Raw genomic sequence first — 27,486 nt, forward strand, 5'->3', positions numbered from 1 at the left:
TAACTTCATCACATAATGATTCACCATACGTGCATGCTACGGGAATCACAAACTTTAACGCAAATATTCTTTAAATTCATAAATACTCAACTAGCATGTCTCTAATATCACCATCCTCATATCTCAAAACAATCATCAAGCATCAAGCATCAAACTTCTCGTAGTATTCAGCGCACTTTATATGATTTTTTTATTATACCCATCTTGGATGCCCATCATATTAGGACTAATTTTATAACCAAAGCAAATTACCATGCTGTTGTAAAAGACTCTCAAAATAATATAAGTGAAGCATGAGAGATCAATAATTTCTATAAAATAAAACCACCACTGTGCTCTAAAAAGATATAAGCGAAGCACTAGAGCAATATTGTCTAGCTCAAAAGATATAAGTGAAGCACATAGAGTATTCTAATAAATTCCGATTCATGTGTATCTCTTTCGAAAGGTGTGTATAGCAAGGATGATTGTGGTAAACTAAAAAGCAAAGACTCAAATCATACAAGACGCTCCAAGCAAAACACATATCATATGGTGAATAAAAATATAGCGACAAGTAAAGTTACCAATAGATGAAGACAAAAGAGGGGATGCCTTCCCGGGCATCCCCAAGCCTAGGCTTTTGGTTGTCCTTGAATTACCTTGGGGTGCCTTGAGCATCCCCAAGTTTAGGCTCTTGCCACTCCTTATTCCAAAATCCATCAAATCTTTACCCAAAAACTTGAAAACTACATAACACAAAACTTCAATAGAAACTCTCATGAGCTCCGTTAGTATAAAAAAATAAACCACCTTTTTAAGGTACTGTAATGAACTCATTCTCTGTTTATATTGTTGTTAAACCTACTGTATTCCAACTTCCTTATGGTTCATACCCCCCGATACTACTCATAGATTCATCAAAATAAGCAAACAACACACGAAAAACAGAATCTGTCAAAAACAGAACAGTCTGTAGCAATCTGTAACTTTCGAATACTTATGTAACTCTAAAATGGAAATGGATTGGTTACTACTTCTTACTCCCTCTCCCTCCGTCCTGGAGTATAATCTCTACTCTTATAAAAAATGTTATAAAAAACGGAGTTGGTGATGATGGTGTGTCTGCCATCCTGCAATATAGATCGTCCGATTTATATCTCACGGATAGAAAGCAAACTATGACAATTTTGTAAAAGATACCCACACCCCTCTCCATATTTACAAATAAGGGCCTTCCCTCGTTTCATCATTTTCTCGCACAAAATAAACTACTCATACAAATGCATCTTGATGTTTTGTGTAACGCACGGGCATCTTACTAGTATAAGATAATTTTGCGAGCTAAAATTAACGCTTCAGACTCTCCAAATCAATCATTTATTCACCAGCTTAATTGGCATGTTTGAAGCCAGCAGCACCTCTTGGATGAGGCTATCAACATTGCGCATGGACCTTCCATCACGCCTCGCGGAGGCCACAGCGCTCTCCCGGAGCTCCAGCACGCGTCGACGCATCTCTCGCCCCTTCTTCCCCTCCATGGCCTCCCGTAACACAGCCTCCACCTCAGTCCTCCTCACGTCATCCCCAATCTCCATCCCGATGCCCCACTCCGTGCACTTGTAACGGCAGTTGGTCAGCTGCTCCGAGAAAAATGGCCAGCACACCATCGGCACGCCACCGCAGATGCCCTCGAGCGACGAGTTCCACCCGCAGTGCGTGAGGAACACCCCTACGGCCTCGTGCTCTAGCACCTCCTGCTGCGGACACCACGTCGACAGCATGCTCCGCCCCTCCATCGCTGCATAGAAGTCTGGCGGAAGTGCGACCATGCCGTCCTTGACGAGGCCAGGCCGCACGTTCCACAGGAAGGCATAGCCGGTGTTGGCCAGCCCCCACGCGAATTCCAGCATATGATCCTTTGACATCACCGTGGTGCTCCCAAAATTGACGTGCACCACGGAGCGCGGCGGCCGGCCGTCGAGCCACCGGAGGGCAGCGTCCTGCTCCTTCAACAGGTTGGACCCGATGCCGGTGACAGGGCTCTCCTTTGGCACGTTGTTGCGAGCCGTCAGATGGAGCGGCCCCACTGTGTAGACGGGCGGCAGGAGCTTGGACATGGCATCGAGCAGGGGTGCGTCGAGCTCGTCCCAGGTGTTGATGACCACTCCTGACGCCTGCGACATGGCCGGTATCTCGTGGATGAAGAAATTGAACATGATGTCATCAGGGTCCATGGTGCGCCAGTAGCTCGGGAGGTCACGCAACCGCAGGTCCTTGGCAGGGCCGGTCCTGTGATTTTGGGGGCCCGGGGCGAGACTAAAACTTGGGGCCCTTAATATATATAGACATTGTAACAATCAAAAATGATTTACATATATATGAAATACATATATATTACCTTGAAATTTTCTTCTACCATTTCTCGATTCGAAGTCACTTATGATGGTGGTGATGTCGGTATCTATCTAATAATTTCTTCTTGATGCATAATGTTGCCAAACCATTTAAACTCTCTTTGAGTCAATGTTTCTCTCAAATCGTGTAGATGGTATTTCTTTTCTTTTCTATCTTGTCTCATAAGCCGTTTCTCAACTAAAATGGCTCTTGCTTTATTACCAAGATTATCAAAATTTCTTGGATCGTAAATTGATCAATATCAACAGTATAAACTGGTTATTCATCAACACTAGCTGACTATGCCTATGCATCAAATGAATTACCTACATTCTCGGAGCCACAAGATGTTGGTGTATTTTCTTCTTGTTCATCACATTCTGAGCCACAAGATGTTGATTGCCCTTTCTCTATGACAACTATCCCCAACTCATCATTTCGGTTTATTGAAATAGTGGAAGCACCTGTATTACTCAAAAACTGATGAATATTTACGATCTGTGATTGTACCAAATCATCCGCAGCTTTCTTCATTTTCCTTTTATCACTACCAGATGGATACTTTCCTATCATGATAAGACACAATATTGAAGAAAACAAATTGCATCAATTGACTATTGTTGAAGATCTATTCATCTAGGAGACTAGGAACCGCAATATGAATATAAGGCATACCTCGGAAGGTCGGATCGTTGATGGACGGAGAGCACAGCGGGGTTGCGATGGACGCCGGAGAACTGAAATTGACGGACAATCTGAATTAGCAAGGAAATTAGATTTAAGAGAATAGGGAAAAAGGAGCACCGCACGCGTAGTCGTGATGGCACAAGCGTCGGCGGCCGCTAGAAATTTGAGGATCGCGCGTGAAGACGGCGTGATGGGATAGGATGGAAGGATCAATCAGTTCCTATTTTTTCGACATGCACGTATACTAACCTGGAAAGAATCGGAACGGATCAATCAGGCCTTTCTTTTCTTCTACGTGCACGTAACCTAGTAGGAAACTAATCGACATTAGCTCTGTGCCTCGCTGCGTGAGGCTCTCAGGCCCAGACGTCCAGCTCATAATTTTTTTCTTTTATCACGGAAAATATGTTGGGCCATAGCCTAGCTGTATACCTGGGTAGGGGCCCCTCGATTTTGGGGGCCCGGGGCGGCCGCCCCCCCTGCCCCCCCTCAGGGCCGGCCCTGGTCCTTGGGCATCGCTGGTATCCAGTCGATCGTCGTGTCCAAGTATCCATTGCTCAACTGAGCCTCTTCTGCACCAACAACAAATCCGTTAATAATTAGAGTATGAATGTTGCGTTCAATCTAATTTTTTTTTGTGTGTGCATAGACTATAGCGAGAGAGAGACATGCATACCTTTGAGAGGGAAGAGCCCACGGTTAAGCAGCTCCTTGTAGTGGCAGTAGCCCATGAAACCACAGGCACTGGCGGTCCAGAAGGTGGCGCAGGGGAGGCCGAGCTCTCTCGCGGCGCCAAGGGCGAAACTCGTGCAGCTATCAGCCACCACGCAGGTTACAGGCGGGAGGGCGCCGCCGGAGGTTTCAGCCTCCTCGTTGAGCTTGACGACCAGCTCCTTGAACCTGGGAAGGCAGGTGGTCATGATTGAGTACTTGAGCGCCGGAGTGTCCCGCGAGGCCTCAAGGTCGGACGGTGGAAGGCCGTCGGCGATGGTGGCGAACCGGAACGCCGGTAGGCCTAGCGTGTCCGCGGACTGCTGCGAGCGTAGCAGGCGGAGGTGGTTGAACTCGTTGTTGACGAAGGTGACGTGGAAGCCCCTGGTGTGGAGCAGCTTGGCCAGCGTCAGCATCGGCGTGACGTGACCCTGCGCCGGGTAGGGCATCATCACGGCGTGCGGCCTCTCACCCGGAGGCAACGACCCTATCTCCATGGCTTCCTAGCGAGCTTGCTTCACCTTGTTGCTTCAGTTAGCTCTCTCACCCACAAGCCGTGTTTTGCGTGGGAACGGTCGTGTGCGGCTGTGCTCCATGACCTCCTGACGTGTTGGTACTATATAAGGGCATATGTACAATGGTGTTATCTTAGGAGTGCCATGTAGGATAAATGATGAGGTGAAGGAGAGAGAACTCATAAGAAAAGGCTTGTCTTCTCTTATTTAAGAGAAGACAAGAGATGATCTCTTAGCATAATTTGTCTCACCATGTTTTAAGGAATGACAAGTTATTGAAGATAAGGCTAAAATATAATTCATTGTAGACATATCTTTTTGTCATACCAAAATACATGCAAGACTTAAGATAAAACCGTCTTATCAACCATTGTACATGCCCTAACATGGCGTAAACGTCTCCGCGTGCTCACAGGTTGTTGGACCAGTCTGTCTCCAATTTAATATCCGCCTGTCTGCTGTCGGTGGCTTCATGAATTATTGTTGTTGTGGGTGGACGGGACCATGGAAAATATCAGCAAGACGTGGGCCGATGGATCGTGGGATGAGCTCACGTAAAACTGCAGAAAACTCGGCAAGAAGCCTCGTAATTTTGCGCGAGTCCAGAGACTCCCATACTAACCCGTTATCACCTGAAATTTTCCCCGGGACCGTGCATGGCAACGCTCGTCCTCGTCTTGAGCTTGTTATCAAACAGGCACTGAAAGTTGACAAGGCAGGTGAGCTTGTGTTGGCACATCTTCTATGCCTTCCCGAACAACAAATTCAAGTGTTGGGTTTGCCGAAGTTCAGAGAAACGATGGAACGATGGCTTGGTATTTATGGTATGAAATGCGAAGATTGACACATGACGAAGAAACTCAAAGTGCATGTCATCAATATGTCAGTGAGAGGCTTAGTAGCAAATTATACCATCTCTTATAGCCCGAAGGCTCACGCCTGTTCAGATTCTTGGCTGAAACCAAAGTATAATTACGTGTAATTAAACGTTGATGCGGGATTTGATAGTGACACACTCGCAACAACATTTGGAGTAGTTATCCGGGACCATAGGGGGGAATTTATAGCGGCTGCTAATGAAAAGATGAACTTTGCTTCGACTCGTTCACAGCAGAAGCAATTGCAGTGAGGTTTGGTTTTAATCTTACTAATACCGTCGGATGCAGTAAGATTGAATTGAATTCGGATAGCATGGAGGTGGTGAATGCGTTGAGCCAAGACTACTCTTCTTCAGTCGCTTCATCCATTATAGATGACTGTTATTTCATGTCATTAGGTTTTTTCCATGTCATTTATGATCATTGTAATAGGGAACGTAATCGAGTAGCTCATGAACTAGCAAGGTTAGATAGGTTTTCTTCTCCGAGTATTTGGATGGATAACGCCCCTGATGAGGTCATCCATTTTCTATGGGTTGTGGTCCATTCTTGTCGTAATTTCTACCCAATACCAGTTGGAAATATTAACACTTTTCCAATTAGACTAATCCACGAGTAGACAGTAAGCATGGCAAATACGGTATGCACCTCATACCGATTCCTAAGCATACTAGCACGCACAGAACATAGAAGCAAACCATCTATGAGCGGCACATATACGGCTAGCACAAACATGAATAGATGAGGGATGAACAGATCATACCCTCCGGTTGGCCAGGCCAACGCGGCGGTAGCAGCAGCAGCCTCGGCTTCGTCCGTGGCCTTCTTCTTAGCGGCGGCGTCGTCAGCCATGGTGTTGATGCAGGGGAAGTAGTGGAAGCAGAGGTTGACGAAGTTGGGGACAGATCGGGAGCAGTCATGCCGAGATGCTCCCCCAAAACCTAATTGCCGTTCTCCTGGACAGGATCTCGAACGGCAGGGTTTCGGAGGCACCTGCTCTCCCGACCAACCGTGCACGCGGTCGTCGGGATGGGGTCGCTGGAGGCAGCACAGAGCAAGGAACAGTAGATGACGGCTAGGTTACGCGAGAGTGAGTGAGTGAACCGAACTAGGTCACTCAACTGGGCAGAGCCTTCTTATATAGGCCGTCGGGCACGAAGTCGTGGGCCTAGGCGGAGGCCCACGGCCGACAGAGGCCCACTGTTTGCTGCCCGTCGACAGAGCTTTGGTTTGGCCTCAGGCCTGCCGGTGTCCGCATGCATGCACTGCAGTCACTGCATCATCCTGCCTTTGCTGCCTACGCTTCAGTGCTGCCTGGGGTGGGCGGGGAGTCACGACGGTAGCGCGCGGTGGGTTAAAACATCAACTGTCTACACAAAATTCAGACGCAAAGACACTGTATATACTTTGACTCAGCGCTTGAACTCACGGTCAGACGACATCATATTAACTCTGACGTCACGGTCCAATCGCACAACCTATTCAAGCTGAACATAAAGCCAGGGTACTCGCATGGAATCCTGATGTTAGCGAGACCAGCCATCTTGGTTCCGTCGCATGCCATGCCGGTGTCCGTCTGAATGCACCTTAATCAGAGCTGCATGATTCAGTATGCAATTTCAGGAGGTCACTCAGAAAAACATTCACGAGACCTCGCCTAGGCCTGAGCTCCGGCAGCCCGACCCGATTACCCGGCCATGTCAGGTTGGGCTTGCCATTCAGTCCGGGCTCGGGCCTCGTTTTGCAGCCCGGAAGGTAGTTTGGGTTTCTCCATTTTGGTTTTTGGGGCCGGACTTGCACATATGAACATTGCAAGCAGCATTTCGGCCGGGCTTCAGGCATGATTTTGGGGGATTCCTATTTGGCGCGTACCGCGCGCGCTAGCAGGTAACGTGTACCCCCCCAGGCGCTGGTTTTTTGTATGGGACGGTCCATTCTTTCGGCTTTATTCCAATCAGGTCTTTTGAAGGTTCTAGAACTCACACTGAACTGGTCTTTTGTCCCCTTTTCTTTTCTGTTTGCTTTTCTCATTTCTCCTTTTCTTCTTTACTTTTTCACCCTTTTTTGCGAATTTTCTTTTCAAATCCGTGAATATTTTTTTGTTCATCGAATTCAAAAAATGCTCATCAGATTTATTTTTTGTTCATTGGATTGAAAAATGTTCATCAAATACAAAATTTGTTCATCGAATTTAAAACATGTGCATCAAATAGGAAATTTGTTCATTGATTTTTAAAAAATGTTCATCAAATTCAAATTTTGTTTACCGAATTCAAAACTTGTTCATCAATTTTTTCAAAAAAATGTTCTAAAATACAAAATTCGTTCATCAAGTTCAAAAAAATTCATCGGACTCAAAATTTGTTCTTCGAATACCAACTAATGTTCATCATTATTGAAAAATGCTCATAAAAAATTGTTCATCAAGATTAAAAAAATGTTCATTCGTTTGAAATCACGAACATATTTTCTTAATTCAAGAATTTTCTTTTGAATTCGGTGAACATTTTTTTTGAATCTGGAACGCTTTTTGAAAACCAGATTTTATTTGAAATCTCGAAAAAGAGGCACGTCGCCCCCCACATGGGCCGGCCTAAAATGGTGCGCAGACAAGTGGGGTGGGGGTGGGGGGGGGGGGGGTGAGGGTGTGCACGTGGCCGATTGCCAGTGCGCCACGCGCGGAATAGGGGCTCCCATGATTTTGGGTCAGCTTGGCCTTGAGAAAAGAGTGTATTTCGGGCTTCAGACCGGGATTGGGATTGAGAACGGAAGGTCTGGCTTATACAAGCCCGACACGAAACTTGACCCGGCCTGACATTTGCCTAGGTTTACCCTCATTGCCGGTCATGCCAACCCAGGCGCCCACCTGCCTTCATCTGCAACCACTCCTGCCCGGACGTCCACCTCTCTATAACCTCCCTCCCTCTCGTCATCGCCCATGTAGTTTACGCCTCCCACGACGACCAGCCTATCCCGCAACCTTCGATGGCTTGCCTCCAGCCCCTCTTCGGGTGGTCTTGCCGACAACGCTCACCGGAGGTCCTACCTCCAGGCCATGCACGAAGATGAGGTTCTCTCGTGCCTTCATCTCATTCTCTCCGCCCACTCCTCGTCTCATGGTGTGTTGTGAGTCTAGGCATAGCCATTCCCATCTAGAACATAGATTAAACTCTGGGTGGTCATATATTCATCTCCACTGTAAATATGATACTTCACCATGAATACATATCATAAACAGGTCTACCACGGGCCCCAAAAGGCCCACCAAGAATTCAGCGACAAGAAGAAGCTCAGATGCTTGGATGAATAAGGCCATTGGCCAGGGGTGTTACCAGTCGAAGTGCCGGGTAAATGCTCGATCTTTACCTATTATCATATCCAAGTTGGTATTAATTCATGTTTAGGCCATTTAAATATGCAATATAAAAATTTTTAGTGCTAGAAAAGCAAAATAAAAGTTAGTCGTCATTTTTGCATAGAAGATTTAAAACAAATTAGTATGTTACATTGTAACCCTCCCGCTGTACCACCATACTAAGGCTTGGTCTCGTGCCATGAAGTAGACATGCCTAAAACTCCAAGGGAACCTTGTTCTCAACATCCGAGGAGTTCCCAATGACTCGGAGTTGAGCCCATCTTGTCGACATTATCGTCTCATATTTTGTCTGAGCATATGGCTATGGGGCAGTCCTACACATTATCCCGATGATGAGTAGGCCTGTACCACAACTTTCATGCTTCCCTGAAGTTGCACGGAGACCACACGCCTCAATAGATCAAGGTATCCGAATGAACCCTTAGGCCTCTCATTGAATATAATGGGCCTGCTGCTGAGTGCTTGCCGGAGCGGAGATAGCCTTCTTCCTCTCTCCATGACCGGCTGAATGCACTAATCAATGGCGGGATGACAGCTCTTTGGTCTAGCTCGTATGACGTGCCATAACATAACTTGCGGCAACGAGGTGCTCACCCCCTTGTCATCGCCGACCGGGCGGCGTCGGTTAGGTCAGGGGCGGTCGTGGTGTCTATGGCGGCTGCTGTTGACGTGAGTTGAGACGACGGGAGGGAGAGGAAGAGTAGGTGGCACCGTCTTGAGAAAAGAAGAAGTTTTTTTTTCACTGCGACGTATGTACGTAAGCAAGGTGAATTGATTGGATGGTAGGAACACGAAATTAGCAATTGGATCCCCAATGCAGTGCTTTGGGGAAAGAACCAGGAAAAAAAAGGCAATTATCAGTTAACGGTGCTACCTACAAGTCAGCTCGGAGAACCGAGTTCCTAAAAAAGGAGTACATATCTGTTGAGAATATTAGCAATTTTTCGATAGAATTAATCCATAGAATAACCATGAGCATGGCATTGACAAAATTAATCCAGAGAATAATCTGCAAAACATCCTCACATGGCATAATCTCCATTCCTTCCTATTCGCCATGTAGTTGTTTCAGCTCTAAAAAGCTTACTTGTAACAAAAGATCCTTAATTTCGGTGAGTTTTCTCTCCCTTTCCATACTACATTATATACAATAATTAAGACACCTGTATAGATAAATATATATTTTTCAAAGATCGCGAGAAACAATATATCGAGACTCAAACATGATGTTCTTCCACAATCATCAGCAAAATTTCACCGGCCTTCACTTTCTCCATCATAGCAACCTTTATATCAAGCTCTTGCACATCCCTATCAAACTTGCTTCAAGTTCGGAATTTTTATGTGCTTCTTCATTCTGAATATCAACAATGGTTTTAGGATCAGTGTAGTTACGCAGCCAGGTACAAATAGGCTTGCAAGCTATGTAATCATTGGCTCTTGCAACCCAACCAAACATCTCTCTGGCCCGTGGTACTCCTGCCACTTCTGGTGCCTTTTGCCACATCATTGTCTCAAAGTAATTTTCAAAGAACCCCTTTTGGGTACTCAACAATGGCACCCCCGGTATGGCTGCCGTGTTTGTCCCACAAATGAATAACCTTGAGTGCGCAAAATAGCAAGAGCTGATCCCAGAAATGGTTTCCTTGTTCTCCCATGTGGCACCTGTTCTTCTATTCGATAGGCACATTAATACGAGCACCCATCCATGGCCAGATGAACCTGACGAGGTTGACCATGCTCCATTGCCATTTTTTGAGATTGGGGCTCAGAGCCACTAATTTGTGATATCCTTCTGAAGTAGAGTCGAGCGTCAAAAATATGGTACATCTATGACGTACAAATAACATAGTACTTTCAGTATGACCCAAGGATAAGTAAAATTAACTCACAAATGAAAACAGAGGATCGACAAAAAAGCAACATAACACAAAAATCCCTGCCAAATTACGAGAATGTAGTCTGTTCGACTTGGACGATTACCTTGGGTACAAGTAGAAGTAGGTGGCAGTGGCAACGACAGTGAAATTGATTAGCACACGAGACGGCCTCCCAAGGGACGTCATGCTTCTTGTGGATCACATTGACCTCTTTCTTCATGCGCAAGGAGGCGAACCGCTCGATGGCGATAACAAGATGATCCAATGAAGTGGAAGATGGTGTCGCCCGGCCCGTGGTGGAGTCAACGAGACAGGGTGACCAGGCGTTGTCGGTATCTTCAAAGGAAGTTATAGCAGTTGTGCTTATGTGTGCCCTGTGTGTTTCCTCTCATAAAGAAGGAATACAAGGGAATTGAAAACTATTGTTGGCTTGCCAATGCTGTCAAAATATTTTATTTTTTTGATTTGGTGACTAATGGAACTTCTTTAGATGCTTAAAAATATATAAAATATTAATCAAGGAAGTGGCGGATGACTGTCTTCCCCTAACACATCAACATTTGTTTAAACACAACTTACTTAATTTTCTACGTAAAGAATATCTCTAGATCATGTTAAAAAGGCCAACAAGAATGTTAGAATAAAACGCTAATGCAAGATCATAGACGACACACCGAGGCACAATATTTGTTAACGAAATTCACCGATATGGCTACATCCCCGGGGCATGACTACGGGCGCTCCTCCCCAAGATACCGCAACACCGGCCGCCCGGGTGCCAGCACACGCCGCCGGCTCCCCCGCGTACCTGTTGCTATCAAGTCGTCATGGGTTACAACGTGTGGTGCCCCTCCGTATATAAAAGGCCTAGGATACAAGTGTCCGACTCCTACCCAACTCGTACCTAACCACACCAATTACAACTCCAAGTCCAGGTAACCCCTTGCGTACATAGTATATTCGACACAAATATAACAAAGAAGAAAAGGAAAAGGTTGACGAAGGACATGCTTTGGCATTAAGGCATGCCAAAACTTGGTATCGGGCAGGATTGGGACAAAACGGCCAGGAATCACAGCTCGGCGCCTGGGCAAAGCGCACCATTGTAGATGTCTTACGATGATCATAAGCTTTCTTTTCTCTTTTGACAACATATCATAAGCCTTTGTAAGTTATGATTTGTTTGAATAGGTAGCTGAATATATCATCAAACATTGACACCTTATATACTTGTTATCTTTGAATAGAAAGTATAACAAAAATTTGTTTTTCCAGAAAACCAAACAAACAGTACATGTATACAATATGTCAATGTTTGTGATATCTCCGACTACTTATCCAAACAAGCGGATATCATAACTAACAAAAGGGCTTATGATATGATGTCAAAAGAAAAACACATATGGCTTTGATCATCCAATAGGGCATCAACAATGGGGGCGCTCAGTCTAGGTGTCGGTTGCCAGGCAACCCATCCCTTTTTTGTCCCCTTTTTAACGAGTGCCAGAGATTAAGTTAGCGCTAAGCAAAGCCTCCTCCATTGGCAGAACAGACTCCTATATGAAGGCTATTTTCTTCATAATATTTTTATTGGCTAAGCATCTAAAAAACTCCATAGTCATCAAATCAAAAAATTACCTTATTGCATCATGAAGCCAACAATCATTTTCATTCCGCTCATAATCCTTCTCCATGAGAGGAAACATAGGCAACACACAAGCAAAATTGTCATTGATTTTTTCGAAAGACTGACAGCACCTGCTCAACCCGTCCTGTTGACTCCATTCATGGCGGGGCACCACCTTCTGCCACTCCATCGAATCATCGTGCCGCTACCGCCAAGCGGTTCATCTTGCTGTGCATGAAGAAAGAGGCTGACATGATCTTTGGGAAGCACGGCGTCTCTAAGGAGGTCTTCTCCTCTGGCAAATCACTTTCGCCGCTGCCACTGCCTCCTACTCGTACCCAAGGAAAACTTCCAAGTCGAACACTCTGTATTCTTGCAGCCCGAGAATGAGTATTGTTTTCTGTTGGCTTTATTAGCTGATTCTCCCTTTTCTTATGTAAAAATTAATATTATTATTTTCGTACTCCATAATGTTGGCCAAGTTAATTTTGAATACTGAAAGTGTTAATTTTTTTTAGGGTGAAAGTGTTCAGTTATTTGTATATCATCCATGTCCAATCTTTTCAACACTAAACACTACTTCAGGAGTATTGAAGTTACTTCTCTGTCGTACTTCAGTCTTGACACTATCTCAGCCCACGTAACAGATATTCCAGATGGGCTCCATCATATACTTCTTGGGATGTGGTGTTAGAAATATGTTTGCACAAGTAGCACCAATGACGTATACAAACATAGGGCAGAAGGAATGCCCACATGTAGGGTGTAAAACATATCCTAATAGTGAGGTCGGGCATACATACAAGTTTGCACATTTCCTTGCCTAATGGCAAGATCAAACAAATTTTCGTGTTACCTTGCACTTGAGATGTTTTAGACCGATCCTATCATGGATTAATCCCTCGCCAACAGGTTGGAAAAAATGAAACCAATGATCCAATAAATGGTCCCTAATATCTTCATGGGTGACAAAGCAGAAGAATATACGTAGCGCATCATCTGAAAGAAATTGCTAACATGAATAATCAAGAGAGGAAACCAAGTACGATAAAACCAAAATGCGCATTTTGAGTTGTTGGGTAGTGAAAAAAAATCTAAGCATGCAATCGTATGAATAATAATAAAACATAGGCAGTTACCTCAGAACAGAGTTAGGTGCACCAGTTTGCTTGGCTGCATAATAAAGATGGAAATCCATTAGATTGGACTGGTCATCGTTCAGCGCCAGTCCTCAACTCATGAATAAGTCCTGTTCATGGACGCACACGAAGCAGCCAATAAACCAGATCGAAGAAGCAAGAAAGCGATTTGTCTGTCTATATTACCCTGCTTCGATATGTGCGAGTTCTGATCTGGACTTTCGACTTCTTCGGAGATACGTGTCGTGGGAAATGGCAACGGCGCTGGCAGATGCCCGGCGCGATCGAAGGAGATCGACCGGCACGCACGACTGCGCCGTCCACGATCGCCGTCGCCGTTGTCGAGGGGGATTTTGGGGGGACAGAGGAAGGAGGAGCCGCAGAGTACCAACCGCTATTCAAGGCGGTGTGTACGCGATTGGAGCAGGTGGTTATGGAGTTTTTTACCCAATATGGGTGGCAGCATAATCTCCGCATCGGTCCACCAACCGTTTCGACATAGGCATAGTGTCGGTCTATAGGACTCTACTGTTGCCGAATTGTCATTTTTTTCTTGTCAGATTTTTGATGTTTGGTTGTGTGCATTCTAGTTATGCAGAGGCCGGGTGATATTCTAAATGCGTTGTATCACTTGATGCTATATTTTGAGATTATAAAAACGTCTTTTATCGGAAAAAAAAAGAGGAGCCGCAGAGATGGGGAAATTAATAGGCGAGTACGCGAGGCAGCCCGTTCGGCTTCAGCAGGACGTGTGGCAGCCCGTTCAGCTTCAGCATTGGAGCGCCTTAGGGAAAAAAATCCTTTTTTCTTATCCTTCTATTTATTTTCGGTTGTATTCTATCCGGAGAACTCCTAATCAGTGCCTTCCGCTCCGGTTAGGAGTTTTGGCGCCATTAACCCGCAGCCATGGGTCGGTCCATTCACACGCACCATGCAGTCGCTTCATCAGGGCGGGTTTGGTTTGTCAGTCAACGGTCGATGGTTGACATGTCGACAGTTGACTTTCAGTTGACCGGTCAACCAAAATCAGGTTGATTTTGAAATACATTTCCTCCGGCTATAGGCCGAAACCACGCTCAAGTGCTTCTATAAGTAATTTTTCACCCGAAAGCCGGTTGCTTTTTTTTTTACAATAAAACCGCCTCTATTATGCTCACCATCAACTTATACTAGTTTAGCTTCAGCGGAAGGATGTGGAATCAGGAGAACATGAGGGGAGGAACTAGGGAGTCATCAAAGTCTTGAGTCAATACACTTGCTAGCTAGTGCTGGATCGTCAAAGATCTGATTCTATTTCATAATACCTTCTGCCTCTTTCCTCAAGGACCCAATCAGAAGGAATTTCATCGCTCTGCTCATGATAGTTTGTCGAGTTCCCTTTTCCTTTTTTGTTGAGTTTCGCCTCTCCACCTTTCCTTGTCTCCATTTTGACTTATTCGCTTCTTTGCGCAAGCACTTCGTTCGCCAGCTTCCTAAATCGGCATCATCATGAGAGAGCCGGTGGAGACTTTCCTCACCTATTTGGTCTGATACCCTCTGCTCAAACCGCGAGTCATTCATGCAACGAACAATTACTGATCGTGTGATATGATTGCGGATACGCCAGGAGATCATTCTTTTGATTCTATCTCCTCGCTTTAGGTCTTGCTTCTTACAAAAGGGGGTGTGACACTCCGAGTCCATCAGTGTTGAAGGAATAGACAGAGACAGGCAAAGACAAAGTATTGATTTGACTACCGATAGGGAGCAGAGCTAGAGACAAGATGCCTAGGAGTCAATAGGCGGCAAAGCGGCAAAAGCACAACACCTAGGAAAAGGAATCAACAACACAACAAAATTCTAAGAAATTACCTAGCAAGAAAAATCTTGCCCCTGTTCCTTTCTCAAAAGAAAAATGATGCATGGAATAAAATCCTCACAACCAATTCTGAATTTTTGGATGACAGATTATTATTATTGTTATCACCTTTCACGCTAGCTTCCCCTTCGCTCGAAGCCCGCAATCCTCGACGGCGATGGCATCTTTTTTCTTCTTTGGGGGGAGAGTGACGGATGCCTTGGTTAGCCTTCAAACATAAAAGCCATTGCTATGATAGAACTTTTGACACCCTTTTTCCTATTTTTAAACTCAAATTGATAAAGCCACATGGCGAGTAGGAATAGTTTCGAGTTTCTGGTCGGTTTTCTTTTGAGAATCAAGCCTCTAATTGGTTTTTGCTAAAAATCTGCAAAAAAAACTCGTGAATTCAAAAACTTTCACGGATTTGAAAAATGTCACAAAAATGTAAGTAGTTCACAAATTTATTAAAAAAGTGAATGGTTTTCAAAAAATTTCACTAATTTTTAAAAAGTATGTGGATGTGAAAAAAGTTAATCGATATTGAAAAATTCATGAATGGAACGACTTCCCAGTTTTCAAAACTAAAGTTCACAGATTTCATAAAAGTTCATGACTTCGAAAAGTTCAGAATTAAAAAATTCACAAAAATGAAAAAACTTCACGGATCTAAAAAAAGTTCACAAAGACGACAAAAATCGTAATTCAAATAAAGTTCTGGAATTTGGGACAAGTTCACGGAGTTGGAAAAAAAATCTACATAAAATTTTGGAAAAAGAAAATAATGAAAAAAATCACGTCTTAAAAATGTGAAAAGAAAGAAAAATAAATCTAAAACCAAAAGATAAAGAAAAATAAACTGATAACCAACAAAAGAAAGGAAAAAAAAATAAAAGCAAAAAAATAAAAATGATAAAATCGGCAATAACCCATGCTAGGGAATACCATAAGAAAACCACCCAGAAAAACACAGTACAAATCATTGGAAATGATTCCTGAAAAAAACAGTGAAAAAATTCTTGCAGGTGCCGGCCCATTTTCAGACACAATGCATAGTAGTGCGTGCGCCGATTAGCAATTTGTGTTGTAATCGGTGCTTAAGGCGCATAATAGGAGCTGAGTTCCATCCAATGGTTCATCTGGCCAATATGATATGAATGGCCACTGTATAGAACGGCCCATCATTAATGCAATTTCGAGCCTTTTTGTCAATTGCGAGCAAGTTTATCAAAAGCAAAAAAAGGTGATCCAAGAAGAGATTCTCCCCTATTGGCCAAAATGGCTCGAAATTGCATAATGTTATTAATGGAAGCCATCTCTAGCTCCAAACTCCCCTCACAATGTGATTGAGCAATGAATCGTTAGACTACCCCTAAAAAGTTGACTTTATGTATAAAAAAAATGACCGCTCGTTGTGTACATTAGGCTGGTCATAGTGGGGACTATCATATACTAGTATCATGCATATGATACTAGTGTATGATACTACATCCATAGTGTATAGTATCATAGATTAGTATCATAGATAGTCTTATTTATTGCCATGTATGACACATAGTAGCATCATATTTATTATGTTATGGTATCTATCTATGTTACTATGACCATCTCTTTTCTTTAATTGTCTGCCACATAAGCATGTTTGCGAGTCCCAAGTGCATGATACTACTTATATTATCCCCACTATGGCTAGCCTTACATGTACGTATGTGTTAACTTGCTCGCTGGGACAGCCGTCGTCCACTACGTATTCACTTCATCTTAAAAACATTCTTTTTGACAACTTAGGAAAGACATTTAAAGTACTATTCATTAATTCAGAATTTAATAGGCATGCATTTAGAAATAGTTTTTTACAACTGTAAAAAAACATTGTTTTCTTTTAATATTTATGCATTTAAAAAATGATTTTTTTTCAAGAGTTCACTATATTGAAAAAGATTCCGAGTTTGAAGATTTCTAACATGCTAAAAAATGAAATGAATTTAAAAAATTCATTAAATCAGAAAAATACCCAGGAATTCTTAATATGGTCATGAATTTTATAGAAATGTTCTTGAATTTTAAGAAAAATATTCACAAATTAAAAAAATATTTGTTAATTATTAAAAACGATCATGAAAATTTCAAAAGTTTTGATGACTTCTAAAAACTATTTAAATTTTTAAAAATATTTCCCAATTTACAAAACAGTTCACAGTTCTAAAAAATGATAAATAATTTATATAAATCCCAAATTTTAAAAAATCATGAATCTGAAAAAAGTACACACATTTGTAAAATATATGAATTTTTAGAAGAAAAAAAACCACGAACCCTACATACCTAAGAGAGTCCTCTCAACTACCTTATTTATCTTAACATGCAAGCATCCTCATCATACAACCATGAATGTGATAAGGTCCACCTCAACATGCAATCCTGCATAGGAAAGAGTCAGCACAACATTCAACCATGCATGGGAAAATATTTCCCACTCAATTATTCTACTTATATTCAATAAATACTTTTACAATTATACATAATCAAATATAATAAGTTGTACGTAGTTTTAATTTTGGCTCTACTTATGAGCCCAAATTTTTATCAACCAATTCCCGCAGCACCCAGCAGGGTATCATCTAGTTTAGAAAATGTTTATATAAGAGCACATTCTTATATTATGGGATAGAGGGAGTAGAAACAATTGTAAATAATTTTTTTGGCCAAAAAGGGGGTGCGTGTTTCATACCAAACGTGAAGTGTTCCCCGTAAAGGGATGGGGAATACAATTTTCCAATTTTTCGTAGGCACCATCGTAACCTTTCCTTATTTTATCAACCACAAGCTGGTATTTCAATGGATCTTTTGGCCCAAATGATTGGAATACCTAACAGGTTTCAGTTTGCAAAGAAATATAAGATTATTTTATCACTATTTTAGTGATCTAAACACTCTTATATTTGTTAAGAGAGGGAGTAAATAGATAAGACGAGGAGACAGGAAAATAGGCGAGGACGGCACGACTCCATGTGGCGCACGTGCCTTGATGTACTAATCATGTGTATACAAACCACATACATACACAAATACATGCGTGTGGTTGTACGTACCAAACATCAACCATTCACGGAGCTTCGCATGAAGTCTATCACCAAAGCCACCGCGCAAACTAAGCCTAGCTACCTGAGAGCGTGAAATGCTCGGGTTTTTTGTGCTTTCTAGTCGTCCAAAGATGATTAAGTTTTAGAGCTGGCGCGAGCTCTCGCATTTTTCTGGATTTATTTTAGCCTTTTCCAACGATGTCGTTCATTAAGTGAAATGATGTTTTCATCGACTACAAGAAGCCTGTGATGACTTCATCAATCTTAAAATTGTTAGCCCAGTCTCTTAGTGGTGCTCATAGGGGTAAGCTGTGTGTCCATGTGTTTATAATGGCAAGTGTTCATACTAACAAAGCACAATGGCAGAAACGGCACGACCATTACATCCTTTATAATGACATGACCAAAACAACGCCATCACTCTAAAATCGCCCAAGTAGGCGAACCAAGCAATCAACCATGGCCCAAAGTTCCATAGACTCACACCTTATAGCAACCCGAAAGTGGTACATAGCCCGACTTAAAGACCCTTGTCCTTGTATCTCCCTGACACGGTGGCATCCATATTGGTATGTTTGTCATTGGGGGGGGGGGGAGTTTGCACTGAGTTGGTGTTCAACATTTGGCAGCATCCCACTTATCCCATGTAGATTCCTAGTTCATCATACGGATAATATGCACATTTATTCTTTGGGTTTTTACTTAGGTTCCATTGCCCATTGGGCCCAGAGAGGTTCAGTCATATGGTATTTTAGTGATTTAACTTACTATTGTGTTCTCGCACACGTCACAAATCCTCGTGATGGGAATGACTTAAGTGGGCGGCAAAAACAAACCATTAATAAACTAGAGACATGATGGTTACCATCCTTACCATGTTACAGTTTGACAAATTCATAATTTTCTATTTATTCAGTCCAAATTACAATACAACTTTTGCTTTCAACCAACACAACCACCTGGTCCACCATAGTTGAACGTATAACCCTTCTTAAATTCAAGAAATAAATCATTTGCATCATAACAATCTTTCCTATCAACTAACTTGACCATCCCAGTGTAACGGGGGTCAAAAGCTTGACCCTTTGAGTTGTATTTCTTAACATGATTGAAGTAGGCAGATTTCTTCTCATTATAATCGGGGAAGTGTCCACTACCCATCGGTGGACCATGTGCATTCTTTAAGTAATTCACGAATCCGGTCAATGCTTGTATACGTGGTGTTTCAAGGCAAAGCTCCTTTGGAAAATGTCCCAAGAATGACGGTGTTTCTAAATCATGACGGTACACCACCCAATCTCCAGAATTTGGATCCTGTAGTCAATGAGGGACCGATGAAATCGATGAAAGTTTCATGCACAAGAAGAGTATAAGCAAGTTTTAGTTAGCAAAAATCTTGGGTGACATATAGTTTCCCAGAACCTAAAGTTCCATATTTTTATAATATAATACCATAGCACTGAAATCTTTCTTTCTTAATTTTAATTTTGCATTCTTAAATAGTTGCAAGCCACCCTATATTTCCTATTCATGTTGCCACTGCCACATTAGCAAGTCATGTGTAGTAGTTCTAAGTTTATTTGCGCTACTTTTACTGTATAGGTGCAACCATGCCACATTAGAAAGTCATGTGTGATAGGCAAAAGTTATATTTTTCATAGTATTTATTTTTCGAACCCTTGCATCCCTGCCAAATCAGCAAGTCATGCATGTCCCTCATAGTTTGCCATTTTTTGCATAAATGTTTGGGTTTTCACTAGTGTTATATGTGTTGGCCACTCTGAAAATACATATGTAATTCATGTTTCACATTTTTTTTGTTAGAAACAAGGCATTCTGTTAACTGTAATGAAAATGTTATATAACATCTATTTATGCATTTCGTTCGACAAGATTCCTGCAGCAACGCGCGAGAAATAGTAGAAAATGTATAAGCTTATATAGTGATCTTGTTGACTAGGAAGTATGTTGCACCTTGTTGAGGCTAAGCCTGATGTAGTGATCTTGTATGCCGTAAATTGATGGAGGAGCAATGGCTTGTCCCGGCACTAGCTTAGCTCCACTTGCAGGAACAAATCCTCTGCATTGTAAGTTGTAGCACCCCTTTGATCTCGAGTCCTTCTATGTAATAAAAAAGGGAACATGCATTATTGTCTATGTAAAGAGACTAATACTTGGTCTGATAATGTCTCAAACTATTACAAAATACATCTAGACTATATACAAACAATAATAATATATAAGTTGTTTCAATGACATTGATTACACTTACGGCCCAATATGTAAAGAAGCGAATATCTCTGTTATGGTACAAAGAGGGTGAAATCTGCAAGGAAAACCTTATTACGAAATAGTAGTTCATTCAAAAGAATTGGAGGTTACTAGGATAGGTGATATGTTTGTACGTGGAAGCCGGCTTGAATTAAGCTGTAGTGTCCTCCATCTTGACAATAGATCTGTATGGATGCTCCAGATTCTTGAGAATTTTCAATGTTTGGTGAAGCCCATATACTCATTTCAGCTCGAAGGCCATAGAATTGTCCTGGCATGGTGTGCCACATTGCATACTTGTGACAGAAATTATACCTTAAATTAGTGAATAAATAGAAAGACTATGGAGCACGACATAATAAACAAGTCAGGCTTTGCCTCCTTGGCCGTGATACGAGGTTCTCCTATGGTCCTACCAGACATATACAATTGGGATTTTTTTTTCATGATCCTTTAGAGACAATCTAGATTTTCATTGGCCTTGTGGCGTGTATGTCATAATGGATCTAGATTTCTCCACGGGGTGTGGTGTCATTCCTATGCAATTAGACCTTTTGTGGTCATGCATGCATTGCTATAAGTCATATGATTTTGTCGATGGTGTTGCTCAGGTGCTTGGGTTGAACAAATCTTCTATCCTCCACATAGCAGTGGTAAAACCAAATTTGACTCTTTCTCTCTATCCATCTCCCTCTCTCTCTATCTATATATACTTGTGTGATAGGTGTGAAGCATATTTCTAGTAGAGTGTTGGCATGTGAGGATAAGTCTCAAATAGAGTATGGCTTTGTTCCTTTCTTAATCTATTTGTCTTTGGTGTTTTGGTAGCATGTCTTGTTTACAATGCTCATCACTTTTGTGCCCTATATGTAGGCCTTCAAGCCTAGTTCATTTAGGTGTATGCCTTTTTAGGTTGTCAATTATGTACCAGCTTGTCTCTCTGACCACCGACCATAATTAACCTTGACAAACTATGCTTTAGGTGGATCATTAATGAATGTGGATTTCTATTGTTTCTTCTCTATGATTTAAAGTTGTGATGCTTATGTTGAGAACTACCTTTGAATTTTCCTTTTATATTTATCGCACGCCATCATGGCATACATTATGATTTTTATGATGGTCAATGGTCAGAAAGAAACCAACAAACATCTGAAATCTAACACATGAAAAAGTAGATAATGATATGTCCATAGAGGGGAAAAGAAAGAGTGAGAAAGTGTACATGAGAAATAATATTGCTCCCCTCATCCGTGAAATCAGCTCTCCACGGAAATTGGAAGTGTTTAGGACTTAAATGAGTGGTGTTCTGCATTGGAAATGTTAGGGCATGGTTAGTCAGCATATATAATTGACATACAAAGTCTCCGAAAGATATAAGTATTAGTTTCTACTTGTGGTGTCCTAAACTTTTAGTTGGGAACATAAGCAATGTAGAGTCATTACTAATGATTGCAACCAATAGTAATTGTCAAGATTAACTACTGAGATAGATGCAAGAATTGGATAAATGCATAAACCACCCCACAAAGAATTGCATGTGTAAAAATGTAAAGTAAGATGTTTCTTACCTTCTCATTCTTCTGTAGATTTCCATCCATGTTTATTGATTCAACCAAAGTGGGGTAGCAAGGTCTAAACAAAAAACACAGTAAGACCAATATGGGAACATAATCACCACCCATTTGTAATATAGGAGTTGTGTTCCTTCCGATGAAGCACGTAACTATGTGTTTCCTTATGAACTTGTATATTGTTTGGAGAACACAACTTATATAGAGGTGAGCCCCGTTCTTATTTTGGAAAGCTTTAAATGGCATCGTATTAATGATTCACTCAACATTTAACAAGTAGGCATCCAGTGCACCATTCTTTCGGAATATGGATATAAATTAATTATTCAATCAATGTTCATTTACTATGGACTTGTTTTACATACAATTAATGATTGCTTGGTACCTATCTTTTCATGTGGATATACATCCATTTATACATCAATATTTATCAATAATGGACTGGAGTTACATCCAAAGAATGGATGCATGACTATCTACTTTTTTATATGGAAATACAAGCTATTTAGGCTTCCTATACCATTCAACCACGGGGCATCCCCAAACGGATTGCTTTCTCCATTACCAACAGTAGTGGTGGTGAGGGAATAGAAAAGAACCATACAATATTCATCACAAGGGTTGCCTGAACCAACCCAAATGTTCGAGAGGTCATGCCATCTGTACCAATGTCATCTCAAGTGGAGAGCTCCACCAAATGTGTCATGATGCAGCACTTCAAGACCCCAGTTGGACAGCAAACGGTTCCCCAATTTACCATGCACTTATCGGTCCCCGACTAAACGAAGGCGCACTCAGTCTTGGTCATGCTCTTGAGGATGGGTGTGGAGGGGGGCGACTAGAGGCGTTAGGTGGTAGATGGCTTGCGAGGTGATGATCGACTTATCAAGTGCACCGTGGCCCACCAAGGTGATATGCATGCCCTCCCAAGGCACAACTTATTTACAATTTTGTCCTCAAGGTATTGAAAAATCGACCTGCCTAAGCTGCCAAACAGATAGTGGGAGGCCCAACTATCCCATTGGGAAGGAGGATCTCATGGCAGGCAGCCCCTCGGAGATGAGATCCAAATCCAAGTGGCTACGCCGAATGGGCACCACCGAGTGGAAGTTTGTTTACACCCCTTCATCTCACAGCATCCCTATACTATGCGTGCAAGGTTTTGGATGTCCTCCTTAAATGGTGCCACAAAAAAGCTGCATCATCTGCATAGTGCGAGCTCTAGAAGATGGTTCTGCGACCCCTAATGTTTTAAGAAGGCCAAGCCTCATGGCCAAGTCAAGGATTTGCTGAAGGAGCCTGAAGCTGGTCAATGGCAATGACAAAGAGTAGGGGAGACATCGGTTCACACTACCTCAGTCCTCAGGTGTGAGCGATGGCGGACCGGGAACCCCATTGAGGAGGACACTCAAAGAGGAGATGCGGAGAAGGGTTGTGATCCAATCATGAAATGTCCTAGGGAAGTCTTTCCTTTGAAGAATGCCAAGAATGTAGCCCCAACGCACCGAATCAGATGCTTTCGGAATGTCAAGCTTGAAGAGAAGTTTTGGGGTCCTATTTTTGTGAAGCCAGCGGGCAAGGTTCCTAACATACATTATCATGGATCTTCTCCTCTTAATTAAGGAACTTTGTGTGTTGGAGACGAGGTCGTTCATAAGGGGGAAAAGCCAAGTGGCAAGCATCACGGCGATGGTATGGATGAGACTAGTGGGTCTAAACTCGGTGATGTCTTCCGCCCCATCGATCTGAGGTAAGAGCGTAATATATGTGGAGTCGGGCCAATGTTAGTTTGCAACGTGTAGGTTGATAAAATTATGAATCACATTCATGACCTCCACATTAATGATGTTCCAACAACTCCTAAAGAAAGCAAAGGTGAAGCCTTCCCGGTCGCGTGTCTTGTCACTCGGCATGCATTTGGTCAATGGTGCTCTTGGCCTTCTTGGTGAACAGATCATAGGTGCCCTCCTAGTCGGCGTGCACTAAATTTAGATCCTCCCAATGGGTTCTCGCACGACCTCTACCAATGACATTGGAGTAACGATCATGGACAATCGTTTCCTTCTCCAAGTGGCCGGTTAGCCAACTGTCGTTGTGCTTTAGCCGACGGGTGTAGTTTTTGCGTCGTCTCGCATTGACCCTAAGGTATTGAAAATTTTAGTGTTGGCGATGCGGGCGCATTGCTTCTTGCGTGCCCTTTCCAAGACAGGAAGGCCCGTGGCCTTCCTCGTGTATAGGCACTTGTTGGTAGGGAGTCTTCTTTCACTCCTGCTTGCATTGTACTCCTACTTTAATTTGTAGCTGTATGATACTGCCAAGTGCCAAGTGCCAAGTGCCAACACAGGCTGGCCCTTATGGCTTCTTAGGAACACACGTAGCACTATTAGTACATGCTTCCACAGGGAAGGGAATGTCTCTGGTGTTAATCAAAGAGGATGTCTTAATTTGAGACCTGATCATTGTGCCCTCTGCGTGCTCAACGTTATGCTTGTCGGTCCGCTGTCGAGCGGCGATTCCGACGTACGGCCGCCCTTGTCAGGGGGCGCCTTGTCTGTTTGACCGTATTGTTGTCGGGAGTAGGATCTAGTAGTGTCTATGCCTAACCAAGCTTGGTTTGATCGCGTGGCAATGCCCGAATGCACTGGCCACTGTTCCGACGATGGCTACGCTCTTCACGCACAGGCAGCGTCGTGGCCGTGTCTGATCTGACCCATTGCCTCCTCGATATTAGCATGGTAGGTAGTTTTGGCCTCTTTTTTTGTAGTTTTGGAACTTGGAATGTAGCCCTTGCATCATTGTATGTGTGATCTGATTCCCTCGTCGCAAGGATAAGAGCAGGATGAAAAAAAAATTGTTGTTGATCATGCATGCGTGCATGCATGTGCAAGCAGAGTATGCAGATGTAGAATAGCAGCAGAAGAGGGGAGCGGGAGGCCGGGGCCGACGCCGGGGAGCAAAGAGGAGGACGAGCTCCGTTCTCGCCGGCGGCTGGGGAGGGAGGGGCGGCGTCGGGGGGAGTGGATAAGCCGGCTGGGCAGTGAGCAGCGTGGGGAGGGATGGTTGGCTGTTTTGTTTTTTTAGGGGGAGTTTTTGGCAAAAAAAAAAAAAAACGTCTAACGACGTCTATCCCGAACCATTACGCCACGTCAATAAAAGTGGGCTCCACCTATCATAATTGTTGTTAAATGGGCAAAAGCAGTCAACTAGTTTTTTTTTGCAAAAAATTAGACAAAAAATTAATGGTTTTGGCCACAATTCCGTAGACTTGTGGTTTCTGCAACCCTAGCCTTCAATATCGGTGCTTCTTGCAATTCACTCGGAGTCAGGCGAAGGGATGTGATGTGGATGTGACCGTCTTCTTGCCGACCCGTTCATTGTGCCGCGTACTCGGCGGGTATCTGTCGGACCGTCGTCGGGCCGCGACTCCGACGGCTCTTTTCCAGCATCGTTCAACCGGCCGACCGTGTTTCCGTCGGCGACTCTGACAGCTCTCTGCTGTTGCTGCGGCTGTTGCGATTGCGGTGCGTGCGTGCACTGCATCCCGGCCGACTGCCGGGCCGTCCCCCCTCCGCTGAATATTTGCACAGCATGAATGCTCTGTCCGGGTGAATCTGCACGTGCTTTTTCATACAAGGAACAGAGATCAAACTCAAACCCTCTCGGGGAATCTATCTTTGATTAGGTATATGTAATAATAATGTGTACATTGATTTGGATCGTTGGTATCTAGCCCTTGGCCCCTTGTTTTCTACGGCCAATTTCCAAAATTTCCGTCTCTGGCTGCGTGGGCAAGAGCACCATGCTGATGTGAAACAAGTGTGGATATACTTGCACGAAGAAGGGACTTGAAGCCCATCCCAGCCGGTCGATCGTCATTCACAGCCACTGATGTGCTCTGCTCTCACGGTTGACGATCAAAGCTTGGTGATCGCGTGCCTATGTCCGAATGCACTGGCCCATCCTTCCAGTTCCAGTCCACTGTTCCGGCGATGGCTACGGTCTTCACGCACCTGCAGCAGCAGCAGCAGGCAGCTACTTGGCCGTGTCTGATCCATTGCCTCCTCGATATTAGGATGGTATTTTCGGCCTTGTTTTTGGTACGTAGTTTTGTAACTTGGATTGTAGCCCTTGTATGTGATCTGATTCCCTCCTTGCACGGACAAGAGCTTGATGAAAAAATTGTTGTTGATCATCCATCAATGCATGGTGCCCTCGGCTGGCCGCATGTGCGAGCATCGTGTGTACAAGTAGAATAGCAGCAGAGCGCGTAGGATTAACAATAACAACGAGCCGCTCACACGATGCGATGCCAGTGCCAGTGCAACCGACTGAATACCAATAGCAACAGGTGGAGCAGGTGAAGGAGTGTGACGTGGATGAAACCGTCTTCTTGGCGACCGTCGTCTTCTTGGGTATGTGTCGGACCGTCTTCGAGCCGCGAGACCGACGGCTGTTTTCCGGCGTCCGACGAACCTTGTTGCCTTGGGTGACTCTGACAGCTCTCCGATGTTGCCGTTGCTGTTGCTATTGCGGTGCGTGCGTCCCTCCGCTGAATCTTTGCTCCACAGATTGTGCATGCTCTGACCGGGTGAGTCTGGAAGTGCTTTTCCATCCAAGGAAGTGAAGGAACAGAGCTCAGACTCTTCGGGGAAACTATCTATGATTGGGTATGCAATATGTACGTTGATTTGGATCTTTGGAATGTCGCTCTTGGACCTTTATTTTCTATTACTATCAATTTCCATCTCTATTTTGTTTATAAAAGGCGCTTTTATTATCTTAAAATGTAGCAACAGACGGATACATATCATGATAAGCGACAACCAATCTGCATAACTAAGACGCACACGGTCATAAAAAGAGCCGTCTGACAAAGTATGTAAAAACGACAATTTCGCAACAATAAAACTATATAAGACCGAAACTATACCTATGTCGACAAAGGAGGTAGACCGATCCAGAGATTATTCTGCCATCCATGTTGGGTTAAAACCTCCTTGGCCATCCGCTCCAACCGCATACACGCCACCTTGAACCACGACTGGTACTCCGTTTGGTGCAGCGTAGAGCACATACGAAGCCAGTGTGCAAAAGCGGCAGATAACCTACATATGACAAGAGATTTTGCCATTAGAAACATAGTCATTTCTACATAGACAAAGCGACCATAGTAAGGCAGACACTTGCACCCGAATTAGTGTACTAATCATATTTGGTATTCCGTCAAGCCAGTATCCATATATATTGGCAACATTTGTCAACGGATACAAATTGAAGTTATTTGATTGACATACCATGTAGAATGCACAAACTTGCGTTGAAAGAAAAAGTGTTTGATTGTCTTGACGTGAGTATAAAACCTACACTTCTTACTTCCTTGCTAGGTGCCTCTAGCAAGATTGTTTTTAGTTGACAAAACTCCTCTCCGAAAATACCACATGAAAGTCTAAACTTTCAGTGGCATCTTCGATTTCCATATTAGTTTATTATTGTGCACTGGAATCTCTGAGTGCGAGAGTGCATGGTATATAG

At 43.3% G+C, this 27,486-nt stretch overlaps 2 protein-coding genes across 2 annotated transcripts; both read right to left on the reverse strand.

The window, feature by feature from the left end:
• Nucleotides 1–769: 769 nt before the first annotated feature.
• LOC123042934 ((R)-mandelonitrile beta-glucosyltransferase) lies at nt 770–4,294 on the reverse strand. Its single transcript, XM_044465281.1, has 3 exons — nt 3,740–4,294; nt 3,576–3,635; nt 770–2,260 (listed from the first exon to the last, which is right to left on the reverse strand). The coding sequence occupies exons 1-3, from the start codon at nt 4,269–4,271 to the stop codon at nt 1,356–1,358; spliced, it is 1,497 nt and encodes a 498-aa protein (XP_044321216.1). The 5' UTR covers nt 4,272–4,294; the 3' UTR covers nt 770–1,355.
• A 14,737-nt stretch (nt 4,295–19,031) lies between these two features.
• Nucleotides 19,032–22,107, reverse strand: LOC123042935 (uncharacterized). Its single transcript, XM_044465282.1, has 6 exons — nt 21,952–22,107; nt 21,606–21,689; nt 20,515–20,676; nt 20,382–20,435; nt 20,084–20,230; nt 19,032–19,423 (listed from the first exon to the last, which is right to left on the reverse strand). The coding sequence occupies exons 1-6, from the start codon at nt 22,063–22,065 to the stop codon at nt 19,052–19,054; spliced, it is 933 nt and encodes a 310-aa protein (XP_044321217.1). The 5' UTR covers nt 22,066–22,107; the 3' UTR covers nt 19,032–19,051.
• Nucleotides 22,108–27,486: the final 5,379 nt, after the last annotated feature.

This window comes from Triticum aestivum, chromosome 2B, assembly GCF_018294505.1.
Source record: "Triticum aestivum cultivar Chinese Spring chromosome 2B, IWGSC CS RefSeq v2.1, whole genome shotgun sequence".
Taxonomy (NCBI): Eukaryota; Viridiplantae; Streptophyta; class Magnoliopsida; order Poales; family Poaceae; genus Triticum; species Triticum aestivum.

What these genes read in the sequence shown, in the direction of transcription:
- LOC123042934 (XM_044465281.1), bottom strand. Translation starts at nt 4,271, where the DNA reads ATGGAGATAGGGTCGTTGCCTCCGGGTGAGAGGCCGCACGCCGTGATG. An exon ending in TGGGCTCTTCCCTCTCAAAG is followed by an intron (nt 3,636 to 3,739) that starts GTATGCATGTCT and finishes TTGTTGGTGCAG; the next exon opens with AAGAGGCTCAGTTGAGCAAT. An exon ending in CGACTGGATACCAGCGATGC is followed by an intron (nt 2,261 to 3,575) that starts CCAAGGACCAGG and finishes GGACCGGCCCTG; the next exon opens with CCAAGGACCTGCGGTTGCGT.
- LOC123042935 (XM_044465282.1), bottom strand. Translation starts at nt 22,065, where the DNA reads ATGGGTGGTGATTATGTTCCCATATTGGTCTTACTGTGTTTTTTGTTT. An exon ending in TAATTCAAGCCGGCTTCCAC is followed by an intron (nt 20,436 to 20,514) that starts GTACAAACATAT and finishes TTTTCCTTGCAG; the next exon opens with ATTTCACCCTCTTTGTACCA. An exon ending in GCTTCTTTACATATTGGGCC is followed by an intron (nt 20,231 to 20,381) that starts GTAAGTGTAATC and finishes TTTATTACATAG; the next exon opens with AAGGACTCGAGATCAAAGGG.